This window comes from Mirounga leonina, unplaced genomic scaffold (assembly GCF_011800145.1).
Source record: "Mirounga leonina isolate KUSES-001 unplaced genomic scaffold, KU_Mleo_1.0 Mir_173, whole genome shotgun sequence".
Lineage (NCBI taxonomy): Eukaryota > Metazoa > Chordata > Mammalia > Carnivora > Phocidae > Mirounga > Mirounga leonina.
Window position 1 is genome coordinate 71,024,123 of NW_023270447.1, and position 13,716 is coordinate 71,037,838.

The 13,716-nt window shown below is 41.7% G+C and overlaps 1 protein-coding gene and 1 non-coding gene across 14 annotated transcripts in view; both read left to right on the top strand.

Annotated features, from left to right (window-relative positions):
• Positions 1-13,716, top strand: part of PUM1 (pumilio RNA binding family member 1) — a 139,936-nt gene that overhangs the window by 93,767 nt on the left and 32,453 nt on the right. For 9 of the 13 annotated variants that reach the window (XM_035019256.1, XM_035019265.1, XM_035019266.1 and 6 more), the window contains 5 exons: positions 3,528-3,679; positions 8,750-8,888; positions 10,413-10,556; positions 11,475-11,771; positions 12,869-13,105. In XM_035019256.1, coding sequence (XP_034875147.1) covers positions 3,528-3,679; positions 8,750-8,888; positions 10,413-10,556; positions 11,475-11,771; positions 12,869-13,105 — 969 coding nt within the window. The remainder of the gene's footprint in view (positions 1-3,527; positions 3,680-8,749; positions 8,889-10,412; positions 10,557-11,474; positions 11,772-12,868; positions 13,106-13,716) is intronic. The other 4 variants (XM_035019262.1, XM_035019264.1, XM_035019267.1 and 1 more) reach the window with 2 other exon arrangements.
• LOC118020477 lies at positions 9,005-9,082 on the top strand. The gene has a single exon (XR_004681911.1). It is a non-coding gene; the product is annotated as a small nucleolar RNA SNORD103/SNORD85 (small nucleolar RNA).

A 13,716-nucleotide genomic window follows, 5' to 3' on the forward strand; every position in this document is an offset into this window, starting at 1 on the left:
TGGATCACTGTTTTTAAGGAGCTGCCATGGCATACTGAGGATTAGTGAGGGTTGGGACCCACTCTGATCTCTCTCTGACTTGTATATGGATGTCTCTACATGCATACCACTTTCTCCCCCTCCAGATTGGCTGTCATTGGCTCACACCATACATTCTAGCAGTGCTAAACTGGTTTTAGCTTGCTGCAGGCACCACACCTGCTTAGGCCTCTTTGTCTTTGGTCTCTTTAGTCCTCCGTAGTAAACTCTTCCCATTCTTTTCCTGGGGATCTCCTTAGCTGGCATTGTCACCACCTAGAAACCCTTCCTTTGCTGACTCCCCTGTTCTTTCTCTGTTACTTACTTTTATTTTGTATTTATTTGCTTGTGGATATATACATGAGTGGTTTGTTTCCCCTTGAGATTGAACTCTTTCAAAAGCAGGCCTTTCTGTTACTTGACCCTGGAGCACAGTTGCTGGCACCATAATGGACTCACACATGTATGGTAGATTGAATTCAACGTTAGGACAGAGTCAGTGTCTTCCAAAGTAAAAATTCTCTGGGAACAGATCCCTCCAAGTCATGTTAATCATAATTAAATATTATTATTGTAAGATTTTACTTACTGTTTTATAGCATGCGATTTGCCATTGTGAACTCAGATGCAGTATAGAATTTCTTACTATTTTCTTCAGCATTATTCACATTTTGGCATGCGTCGTGATGGGAGTGTATGTAGTATAGTTCCTCTGTCCCCCTTGCCTTTGAGGGAGATAGAAAGCTCTTCCTGGCAGAATGATCTTTGCTAACCATCTTTAATATTGATTCAGCCCTTATTAACTATTTGCCAAGCATTGTGCTGAGTGCTTTTCTTTCATGAGTTGTTGGATGATTGATTTATTTTTTTAAAGATTTTATTTATTTATTTAATTTCAGAGAGAGAGCGAGAGCGAGAGTGCACGTGTGTGAGCAGGGGTAGCGGCGGGCAGAGGGGGAGAATCTCAAGCAGACTTCACGCTGAGCATGGAGTCCGATGCGGGGCTCGATCCCATGACCCTGAGATCACAACCTGAGCTGAAACTAAGAGTCAGATGCTTAACTGACAGAGCCATCTAGGTGCTCTGGATGTTGATTTTACAGATTAGGAATTTGGAACTCAGCTGTCTTTTTCGAGGTCACACTACTTAAATACTACAGAGTTGGGGTTTGAACCAGGTCTATCTCAGAGTCCTTGCATGCACTTCACTATAGTGTACAATGCCCACACTATCTTGAATTATCTTTTCTCTTTCTTTTCTCTGCTGACTTATTATATGTCATTTAAAACAACTGTCTTAGGGACAACACACTTGTCCTCACTGAAATCATAGTTTGGTGATGAGAGTGTTGCTTTTTGTACCTACCCATCAGCTGAGCCAGACTGAAAAAGACTTCAGGGCTTTCACACAGAACCAGAAATGTTAACCACCCAAACTATGAAATTGCATATGCTTGTGGGGGGTGCATCACACAGGAATTGGAGCAGGCATCCTGATGAGCCAAGCTCCATTGATCATGCATCCCGGGGGGTATTTTCCTAACTGCAGTCAGAGGCCATGTGACCAGGGAAAGTAGTAGAAATGCTAGTTGAGAAAATTGAAGAGGCTTATATAAATATTTATGGTAACAGCAGTCTCTGCACAGCTGAAGGTTTTATTGTTGACATGTGGCAGAGCCTTGAGATTGTCATTGCAGGTTACAATCCAGCCTTTCCCCATCGATGTGGCAACATCCTCACCCTTATCATACCCATTCGCAGGTGAGGAAACTAGGGCATAGGTTAAGTCTCCATTGTGGTGTCTCTTCCATTCTCTTCTGTAAATGCCCAAGACCACCCTACTTTGTAAACACTAGTCAGGTGGGCTTGGGGCTCCCTACTCTCTAACTTGGAGGTATGGTTCTTAGACCCTTCAAGTTCTGAGGAATTAAAAGATTTTTTACCCCTTTGCTTATTATAAAAAAAATAGCTCCTACTGTAACCTAGGTTCTCTAAGCAGCATGTTTATTTTACATCCAGATGTAGTATTTCACAGTGGGTAACCTTATAAACAGAGCTGCTTGATCTTGGCTAATAGGCCCACAGGGGCAGAAAATACCAAATCAGAAATGTCAGAGCAGTACTGGGCAGTGATGTAATTTGACTTACTTGTATCTTAGAAACTTAAAACTGGGAAACAAAACATATGTTCCAATTAATTTTGACTTAATGAAATCTATGTTTCTTTCTTTTTAAAGATTTTATTTATTTATTTGACAGAGAGCACAAGCAGGGGGAGTAGCGACAGGCAGGAGGGAGAAGCAGGCTCCCCGCTGAGCAAGGAGCCTGATGCAGGGCTCGATCCCAGGCCCCTGGGATCATGATCTGAGCTGAACTGACCGAGCCACCCAGGCACCCTGTAATCTGTGTTTCTGCAGGATTAGCTACCATGTCAGAATAGACACATTCGAAATAGCTCTTTGGAACTCTATCTATATTCAGTCAAGTTGCAGATATTTTAAACTCTGTGTTTTAAGAAACTTTTGATTGGGGGATGTGTTTCAGCAGATATGAGGAGCTTGTCTTGGTTGGCAAACTGAAGCCTTGGTGTTTCTTGCTGCCGTTTTCAGAGAATTCTGTGGTGTAGATTTCTGCCACACCCAGGCTGCTGTCTGCATGGCTGTGTTACCTCTGTGTTGCATACTGTGTACGGCAGACACTGTAGCGAGAGCCTGTTGCCAAAGGTGAACAGATCATTGAGATTGAAGCAGAGTGCTTGGTTTTGTTTAGGACACTCGGCAGGTCTGTAAGGTTTTGTTTGTTTGTTTTCAACATTGACTTAAATTCAAAATTTCGTATATCAATGTCTGAATGTAGTTGTGTTGAATGACTTCCAACACAGACATAGGAGAACCAAGCCTCTTAGAAATTGAGCAGTGGAGGTCCAGTGGAGTGTCTGGGTTATGTCGTTGAAGACTGATGGATTTTCCTGCTTCAGGAGTTACTGAAGCACCGGGGCCCCTGTCCCTGTCCGTCATTTCAGGTGCCATCCTTACCATTGAGAGCAGGGCACAGCTTAATCTTTTATTCTCTTTCTTCACTTGATGCACACAGACTCGCCATTTATTTCCCTTCAAACAACAAACTGTGTTTCTGTCTGTCCCATGTCCTTTCTTTCTCAGGGGAAGCACAGGCCTTTTGCCTTCTTCCTACCAAGGCCAGTTCTTCTGTTCTTAAACCCATCCCTTCCAACTTCAATCAGTTATTCTCCCTTTTGTGGTATCTTTGGTGTTTTGTCCTTCACTAGCTTCTTCATCTAGGCCTGGAGTAAATTAGTGACTTCAGAAGACTTTCATAAAAATATAAAAATATGTTCTATTTTTCAAAAACAGAATTCATGATCAGTTAGAACGAATCAATATATCCTTACTATTTTACTGTAGGATCTGCTGAGTCCGATGTAGCCTTCGGAAACCCTGAGATGATTCTGACTAGTCTAAACTTGTCTTCTTTTCTCTCGCTATTTTTAGGCCCGGCTGTGGTCCCTCACCAGTATTATGGAGTCACTCCCTGGGGAGTCTACCCTGCCAGTCTTTTCCAGCAGCAAGCAGCTGCCGCCGCGGCAGCAACTAATTCTGCGAATCAGCAGACTACCCCACAGGCTCAGCAAGGCCAGCAGCAGGTAAATGTAAACAGAATTTACCCCCTCTACGTGTGAATTTTAGTAATCGTGTATCGTTAAAAGGTAATGCTGCTCCTGATAGAGAAATGCTGTGGATCGGCGAGTTCCCACTGTGTGTGTTACCTGAGTTCAGGCTGAGACTTAACGGGGCTTACCGAATGCGTTTTATGATCAGGTTCTTGGTCTGCATACCTAGGTAAGATCATGAGATTGTGTAGGGGCAAAGCACGTAGAGGATCATCCACTTAAGGGTACATGGTTAGCAAGTGGCAAACGAGTACTCATACTGCTAGTAAGAGCTACTTTTCTGCCATAACTATGGGATGCCGTCGCTGCTTTCCAAACACTGGTCTCAGATCACCTCTGCCTCTCCCGCAGGCAGCTTGCCACGGACGGGGAGCCTCGTTCTCCAGACTGCTTATTGAGAACATCAGCTGAACTGGATATAAATCTTTAAACCTATTACGTCTGTTTTAACCTAGAGCTTTTTAATGAGTTGGGAAAGAATAATGAACTACAAAACTAAGTATGCCCTTTTATTTTGAATAGGCCATTTTCTCCTTCTTACTAGAAAAATACCTGTTTATTGCTGAAAATTATGGTGAATTGGAAAACTCAAAGGAGAAAAATCCTCATGTCAGGATAAAACAAAATTAATGGGTGGTATTTGTTGTTCTAGCTTTATTTTTCAGGTTCTGATAAATTTGGGGTTATGCTGTCCAATGGTTTTGAGTTCCTACAGTTTTTACAGTTTTCCATGTTGTTTAGTGCTTTTTAGAAATATTTACTGGCTATCTTTAAATCTGTCAGAGTATCCCATATTTTATTTTCACCAGCTTACTATTATTTGATATTTAATTTAGCAATATTTTGATGTTATAAATAACTGATAGCCTTTACATAAATGTGTGATTATTTCCATGGAATAAATTCCTAGAAGTGGAGTTTTTTTCAAGCAAGTAAAATGAACATTTAGGCTTTGGTACACATTGTCAAATTAAAGAGGCAAGACACCATGCTCGTCCATGTACTTGTGACATGATGCAAACCAGAACGCTTTGGTTTTTACTAGTCCCACTAAGAGAGTGTATGTTTAATTTTTTAGATTCTGCAAAATTATAGAAAAAACACAGGTCTTGAAATTCTAGCCAATTTATCCTTGGTCAGTAATTTTATAGTAAGATAAATTTTTGGAAGCTAATACATGATTTTTTTTTTTTTAAAGATTATTTATTTATTTATTTGACAGAGAGAGAGAGAGAGAGACAGTGAGAGAGGGAGCACAAGCAGGGGGAGTGGGAGAGGGAGAAGCAGGCTTCCCACTGAGCAGGGAGCCCAATGCGGGGCTCCATCCCAGGACCCTGGGATCATGACCTGAGCCGAAGGCAGATGCTTAACGACTGAGCCACCCAGGTGCCCTAATACATGATTTTCTTTGCAGTAGATACAACTCTTGTCCCAGGTATGTAAGGGAATTTAGCAGATAATTTGTTGACATAATGGGTGATCCTTGTGAATATATTTAATAAGCTTACTCTTTGTGGATAGTCAGTATTTAGTTGTGTGATGATCTTTGTGTTTAAATGGCTGCCCAGGGGGCGCCTGGGTGGCTCAGTCGTTAAGTGTCTGCCTTCGGCTCAGGTCATGATCCCAGGGTCCTGGGATCGAGCCCCGCATCGGGCTCCCTGCTCGGCGGGAAGCCTGCTTCTCCCTCTCCCACTCCCCCTGCTTGTGTTCCCTCTCTCGCTGTGTCTCTCTCTGTCAAATAAATAAACAAAGTCTTTAAAAAAAAAAAAAAAAAAAATGGCTGCCCAGTATGGATTTGGTAGACAGAAGTAATTGCTGTGTTTTTAAAATTAGTTCTACTAGAGTGCACAAGAAAAATAGTAGTAAATACTTCTTCTTGAAAGCTTTTTGTTATAAAGGTTTTTTTTTTTTTAATTTTATTTATTTGACAGAGAGAGAGGGAACACAAGCAGGGGGTAGGAGAGGGAGAAGCAGGGTTCCAGCTGAGCAGGGAGCCCGATGCGGGGCTCGATCCCAGGACGCTGGGATCATTATGACCTGAGCTGAAGGCAGACGCTTAACCGTCTGAGCCACCCAGGTGCCCCGAAAGCTTTTTGTTTAAAGCTAAGTGCTCTACCTATAATTTCTTTTATATTTTCTAATTCTGATAAATTATATGACTTGCCTTCATAAGATTGAGGAAATAGAATTTGTGTGCCCGGGGTCACACAGATATTAAATTGTTAAGATTTGAACACAAATCTGTTATTTCACAGCTTGTGTTACTTTCTGACCATATGGTGATGTTTGGAGTTACAGAAAACCGGAGATTTGGTCTTTGTTCTATTACTGACTGGTTTTGCACCTAGGGGTGTGTTGCGTGAATATAGAGAATATAGAGAAGCTATATCCTTAGCTGTAAAATGGGCACTGTAATCCTTTGCATTTCAGGGTTTTCTGTCATCCACTATTACAGATCCCACTGAGAAAAGGTTACGGGCATTCCTTTTTTGATAAGCAGCCATATTTTAGTTCCAGTGTTGTTTTTGTTAGTTTTTGGTTTCAGTTGTTTTAGGAAAATACGATTTTCTTGGTGAACTCCTTTGTCATAGTCATTGAAATGAGAGGCCCTTTTTAAAAAAAAGTTTGCTTTTGACCTTTTTGGCCTTGACATTTTTTCAGAAAACAGAACATTTGTTATGTTCTAGGCATGGTAACTGTTCCACACCTGATTGCTGGAACTTTGAGCACAGTCAGTGACGTTCCAGGCACTCCATCTTACTTCTGATTCCTTTTCATCCTTTTTGTGAAGGTTCCTTTGACATTTGACAAAAATTTTGTTCTTTTCTATTTCAAAATGTTTGCTAAAGAAAAACTCTTTGGGTGTTGAGATGAAGCCAAGCACACGTAGGCACACTTGGTGGTGATTTGGTGTTAGATGTGGCATTTTGACAGAGAAGCGTTTAGAATGGCTTCTGAACTTTCTAGATTGGGGGAGACTGTGTAGATGATAATTCTACTGAGCATGGTGAACTATAGAAGGATGAATGATTATTAATTAAAATATCCCCATTGAGCATCTACTTGCATATTAAGTATTGGTAGATCTCAAAAGCTGTGTATGTAGATCAGTAACCTTTGAAAAGAAATTTGAATTTAACAGCTTTTGCACTGTAAAGGTAGATAGTAAGCAGACTCTGAAAATAGTGTTTTACACAGATCTTCAGTTGTTTTTGTTGATTTTATTCGATGTTAAACTGTTACTTGTAAAATTTGTTTCCATAAAATCCAGACTTGATAGCTGTTGATGAAATTAAAATACATGAATACTGTCAGCTGACTTAAGAACGTTGATTAATCATCAGGGTCCCACACAGATTTCTAGACAGTGGACAAAAAGGAAACCTGCTGCTCTTCTCATTAAAACTGGGCCCAGTAGTCTGAACTACCTCTTTCTTGAGGCACCTTGTCCCTTCGCCTGTCCCCCAACCTTTTACACAACTCCTAACCATACATAAACCAACCTGGTTCACAATACCCTATGGAAATGATGCTTTCATTGATGTTTTAGTCGTTCTTGAACTGTTAGTATTTGCCATATCTCTGTACACGCTGTTTACTTTATTCCTAGAGTGAGAACTCCTCTGGGTCATTGGTGAGGCATCTTCTAAGTCTTGGTGCAAACACTCAACTGGGCAGCCTCCCTTGACTCTTCTGTCGATGTGGATTGAAGCACTCCTTCTCTTTTAAAGTCCATTAGATTCTTTAGGTCACAAACAAATATTTTGATAGTAATTAGCTCTTGGTTATTGATTGTCTCCTGGGTACCAGGTATTGTGCCTTGCAGACATTAATTCTAATATTCCCAGCAGATCTGCAAGATCAGCCATTACTCTCACTACTTTTACAGATAAGAAAATAAGAGACTTGGAGTCAACCAAGTGTCTACACGACTCTTTTTGCCAGTACGGATGGTGGTGTTTCCCTTATGCTCCTTTAATAGTTGAGTGTTAGTGGTGTTTCTCTTTTACATTTTTTACCAAATGGTACCAAGAATAATCTGTACCCAGGTTCCTGATCATATGTCTAATTTTTATAAAAAGCAGAGTGATAGTTAAAGTGATTTGATAAGAACTTTTTTTGCCTTTGAAAACATGCAAAACACATTTTATAATTTTAGCCTTGGTCTGTGGGTTTTGCATTTTTACTTGCTGGAGTATATAGATCATGTGGAGTAGATTCTTCAGAGCATTCAGAATAAGAATGATTACCACCATTTTGATATCCGTGTTTCATTCATAAAAAGTGGATCCTTCAGCACAGTGACAGAACTGGTCTTCTGTACTGAAAAGGGCAGTGTTCTTGACACTCATCTCCATTTAGATTGCGGTCTATTGTGGAATTTATGAGAGGAGAAATAGAAACAGGTCAGAAGCCTCCTAAGTCAAATCTGGGGAGCTCATTTGGGGCCATTTGGGCCTTGTAGAATGGGAATAGTGTTATAAGGTAGAGAAGGTGCTCTTATATTCCATAAAGAAAATACAGACTTTTGGTGGGTTTTTTTCCCCCCCTTTAGACACAGATATTTTAATCTGTGTGGGTAGATTACCCTTGTTCATCCTATCTAAACTCCCCTCCCCACTCCATCAGACTCCTCCACCCACTTTTTGTCAGAGCACTGATATTTTATAGAGTTGCCATTTATTGTCTGTCTCATTCACTAGAATAAAAGCTTCAAGAGGGCAGGGGCTCTGTCTGTTTCATTGCTTTATCTCTCGTACCTGCCAGATGATAGTCATTATGTATTTGATTAATGAATCATCATTTTTTTTAATGCTTTTGGCTGCTTATAAAGGTGTAATAATGTTTAAAAATGGTAGAATGAGATTTCACTAAATGAGATGTTGCTAATTGAATTTTTATCCTAACAGCAATGTCATAGAAAACATTATAGGAAAAACAGTTACAACTATCAGTTTCTAAAAGTTGGCCCAACTTAAGCACACGGTGGGTCTTAGGTATTTTCAGTGACAAGAAAGTAGTTGACTTATTTCTGTCTCCCAGGTTCTCCGTGGAGGAGCCAGCCAGCGTCCTTTGACCCCAAATCAGAACCAGCAGGGACAGCAAACAGATCCACTAGTGGCAGCTGCAGCAGTGAATTCTGCCCTTGCTTTTGGACAAGGACTGGCTGCAGGCATGCCAGGTGAGGCTGCATTGTTGTTTCTAATACTTGGAGGGAAAAACAGTCTGCTTGTTGGGGGAGATTGAGAGGAGAACAGGCAGTGCTTTAAGCTTGTGTCGGCTTGTCATTATTTGGGCACTGGCAAAGATGACATACACTTGCCCTCACTTAGACCATAGTTCGCTGATGAGAGCACCTAATTGTTCTGAGCCAGTCTTCGTCTTACATATATCTCCTCACGCATTGCTTCGAGTGTGCTGTATTCCTTTGTGATGATCTGTTCTCTCCCTTAGGATTAGGGATAATAGAAGGAGTGGGCAGGCTACTTTAGCATCACTCCAGGGCCTTAGCCTTCATGCTGATGTCTCTGAACAGTATTATTAGGAAGTTCCTAGTGTTCCTTGATGGGGCGATCCCTCACGTTTCTAGGATTTCTCCCAAGCCAACAGCAGAGGTGCTTTATAGCTGCCTGCCCGTGATTAATATTTATCTTGAATATATGTTTTTCTTGGCTCACTGTCCTGGTCCTATTCTTTGCATGGGTTGGAAGTAATTTGTGTTTCTTCCTTTGAAACAGGTCCTTGTAAGACCTCAGCGTAAATGTATGGGTTCTTACTGATCATGGAGTGTAGCCCAATTAATTGATCTATTTATGAATTCACTGAGTAACTTTAACATGTATCATTTGTTATATTAGTTATTAAGCATTCAGGTTTTATTGGGAAGTCACCTGTAATTTCTCCTATTATTCAGTAGGATTTGGAGATTCCATCTCATATGGTGATGTGAAAGATCCTATTATTTGAAGTGTGTCTAGGTTTTACCTGCTAACTTGCAGGATATTTGTGCTTACACTGTTGTGAGGTATGAAAGTACTGTAATTGTTGTAATCATTTGTACCCTCCGTTACTTCTCTAGTCAAAAAACATAAAATACTGTCAGTGTATGATTTCTGGTGATAACCTTGGTTAGCACTTTGAAGAGCACGGGTGTTCACTATCCTGCCGAGTTCCCTTTCTTTTATTTATTTTTTAAAAAGATTTTATTTATTTATTTGTCAGAGAGAGAGAGAGAGAGAAAGCGCAAGCAGGGGGAGTGGCAGGCAGAGGCAGAGGGAGAAGCAGGCTCCCCACTGAGCAAGGAGCCCGATGTGGGGCTCGATCCCAGGACCCTTGGGATCATGACGTGAGTTGAAGGCAGACACTTAACCGACTGAGCCACCCAGGTGTCCCCCCGAGTTCCCTTTCTAACACTTAGCGGCTGCTAAGTAGTACTACCCCCTATTGTGCCAGATATCATGCTAGATCTGTCACATTCGTCCTTTAATTGTCACAGGAACTTTATGAGGCAGGTATTATTATCCTAATTGAAGAAATGGATGCTCAGAGATGCAAGGTCATACAGCTATCTAGGTGGTGAAGCCAGGAGAGACATCTACGTATGTCTGTCCCCACAGCTGAGAGTCTGTGACTGTTGACAATATTCAGCTACCCAGGAAAACACTGTTAATTTCATATATACTTGTATGTGGCTTAATATTCCCAGGTTACCCAGTCTTGGCTCCTGCTGCTTACTATGACCAAACGGGCGCCCTTGTGGTAAATGCAGGAGCGAGAAATGGTCTGGGAGCTCCTGTTCGGCTTGTAGCTCCTGCCCCAGTCATCATCAGTTCCTCGGCCGCGCAAGCAGGTGAGCTTCCGTCTTCGTGAACTCCTGTCAGTAGTCCAAAAGGGGCGATGGATGATGTTCTTACAATATGTTGAAATGTACTTTATTTGACAGTTCTCAATATAGCAATTCTGCCCTGTAATATTTCAAAGAGAAAATCAGAAGCAGCAAGTGACCTCGATAGATTCTGTTGACAGCCATGTACCAGCTGGTTAGCAGCAAGGACCTGCTCCACCGTGAACATAGGAAGTTGGATTACTCACACAAAATGGCACCGTTGGCAGAAGTCCAAGGCTAATTTCACAGAAATCCTTGACATTATTTTAAGATAATATTTGTTTTTGTGGGGTTTTTTTTGGGGGGGGGGGGTGTTGTTTTTTGTTTTTTGGAGGGGGGCGGGATGGAGGGAATAGTGAGAAGTGGGCAGAGCAATATATTTTGATGGGGGACAGAATAGGTTTTTATTTTAAGCTTTATATATGTGTGTATATATATTAGGAATATAAATTAAGAACAATAGTGGGAACATCTAGAAGAGAGCAATATGTTCAGGAATTCGAGGGGCTTGCGTATATTGCCAACAGTGGTTCTGGAAAAGTCCTCAACATTGATATTTGTGGAACTTGAGATTTTAGGAAGTAGTCGTATTTAAAATGGCTACATTTGACATCTGTACCTATTTTAAACTGCAGACTCTTTAAAGCTACCACCATAGTGAATTTGGCTTCCATGGTATTTTGACTTCAAATTGGAAGCAGAAGTAGAAAATAGAAGCCTCAGATGGAGGGCTCAAAGGCAGATTCGTGTAGTTCTTTACAAAGCTCATGTCTGCTTTGCGAAGCTAGGAGCGCGTGACAGCGTTTCTGGAAGGCTAGCGCCGAGGCTGGGGTACGCGGCCAGCGCCTTTCCCAGCCCAATGCTTTGCTTTCTTCTTCGTAGCTGTTGCGGCGGCCGCAGCTTCAGCAAATGGAGCAGCCGGTGGTCTTGCTGGAACAACAAATGGACCGTTTCGCCCTTTAGGAACCCAGCAGCCCCAGCCCCAGCCCCAGCAGCAGCCCAGTAACAGCCTGGCATCCAGCTCTTTCTATGGCAACAACTCTCTGAGCAGCAATTCACAGAGCAGCTCCCTCTTCTCCCAGGGCTCTGCCCAGCCTGCCAACACATCCTTGGGATTCGGAAGTAGCAGTTCTCTCGGCGCCACCCTGGGATCAGCCCTCGGAGGGTTTGGAACAGCAGGTAGAAATCCGACTTAAGTGCTGTTAAAACTGAATTTTTGTTGTTTTTGCAATCTTTGTGGAACACTGATGATGCATGGAACCCTGGACAGATACCCCAGGCAGATCTGGACCGAGCCCCGTGGGAATTCGGCCGTCCCACATATCTTTGAGATGACGGACTGTTAAAATCAAGTTTTACATTTGGGGCTGATTTCAGGTTTATGCTCATATTGCTACTTATTTATACTCTCATAGTTGATTTGTTTCAGGGATCAGAAAACCAGGGGAGGTTTTTTGCAGGCATTGGGAAGAACGTGGAGGGAAGTGTAGAAATGTGAATGTTAAAAACTGAGGGAGGAGGACTGACCAAAGACGACAGGGTAGTGTACCCCTCAATATGCAGGCCTTACAGAGTCAGGAGTTTGCTCCAGTCTTTTGAGAAGAATTAAGGTGGATATTATGGAAAAGTGGGAAGAAGGACATTAGACCAAGATATTTTTAATATTTCGATGGGAGGATAAAGCAGGAAAGTAGTTAGGAAAACAGTGGGATAATGGCAGTGTTTGTAGAACAATGTGATCTCAGAACAGAAGGGCATGTTTGAGAGAGAGAATCTTAGATTGGAATTGGGAGCTAGCAATAACTCTTGATTGAACCCTGAGAAGAGAAGATCTTGAGAAGATAGGCTTTCACATGTAAGTCTTGTGTAGTGGGGAAATACCCCATTTACAAATCTTTTTTCTGTATTCCATTTTTCTACTAGAACCTTTGGGTTGATGAAAGGCATTCTTTCTAGCCCATTTTCTTTCACCTTTTCCATAGCTTATGTGGCCGTCCGAGCTTTTTACCCCATCCCCACCCCATAATATGTGACACCAAAGGAAGGTAAATTTAGCATTCGTGTGATGGTTTGAACAAAAGCTTCATGTTAACCTGAGCCATGTCCTCTTTATTACTTTACCTGCCCCTAGAACTGCCACATGAACAGTTAGGCTGTCTCTGCTGACAAATTTGCGGTGGTAAGGAGTCTGGATCAAAGTGTTAGGAACAGGTCACTGGGCTTGTTCTTCAAAGAACAGGCCTTTTCTTATCTGCATTGTTTTAATTCCATTTTAGTTGCAAACTCCAACACTGGCAGTGGCTCCCGCCGTGACTCCCTGACTGGCAGCAGTGACCTTTATAAGAGGACATCGAGCAGCTTGACCCCCATTGGACACAGTTTTTATAACGGCCTTAGCTTTTCCTCCTCTCCTGGACCCGTGGGCATGCCTCTCCCTAGTCAGGGACCAGGACATTCACAGACACCACCTCCTTCCCTCTCTTCACATGGATCCTCTTCAAGCTTAAACCTGGGTAAGAACCATTACTCTAACACCACCTTGAACTCTAGAAATCTCTTGCCACTGATGACATTACAAGTACTTTGCGTAAGCAAAGGACAGTCCCTTTATCCCAGGAGTGTCCTGGGTGTTCTGTGCCTTCCTTAAGTGCCTCATGTTATTTAGGCTGTACCTAGAGAGCATAGCAGTTTTGGATTTATTCAAGTTTGGGTGCATCCACTATATATTCACTTCAGCTTCAGTCTGAACATCTTGTTCTTTGGCTACACGTGGGAGTCTTTCATTATAAATCCAGTACAGATTCATTTTCAGGAAAGCTGGAAAACACAGAGACATAGACAAAGAATGTGTTCATCTAGTGTCACCACCGAAATATCACAATTAATATTTTGCCTTATTTTTCAGACTCCCTCCCCCCCCATATACGCCTAATACCTTACTTTCCCACACAAAAACGTTTTATTTGAAAAAATTGCCAGATTCTTGATTTTTTTTTTTTTTTTTTTTTTGGTATAAACTACCTAGTATGCTAATGAGTATAGATGTGTATTTCTCAACTGTATGTTTAGGTTGTTATTATGTATGGGGATTTAAAAATGTTACCATCTAGATCCTAAAATGAGG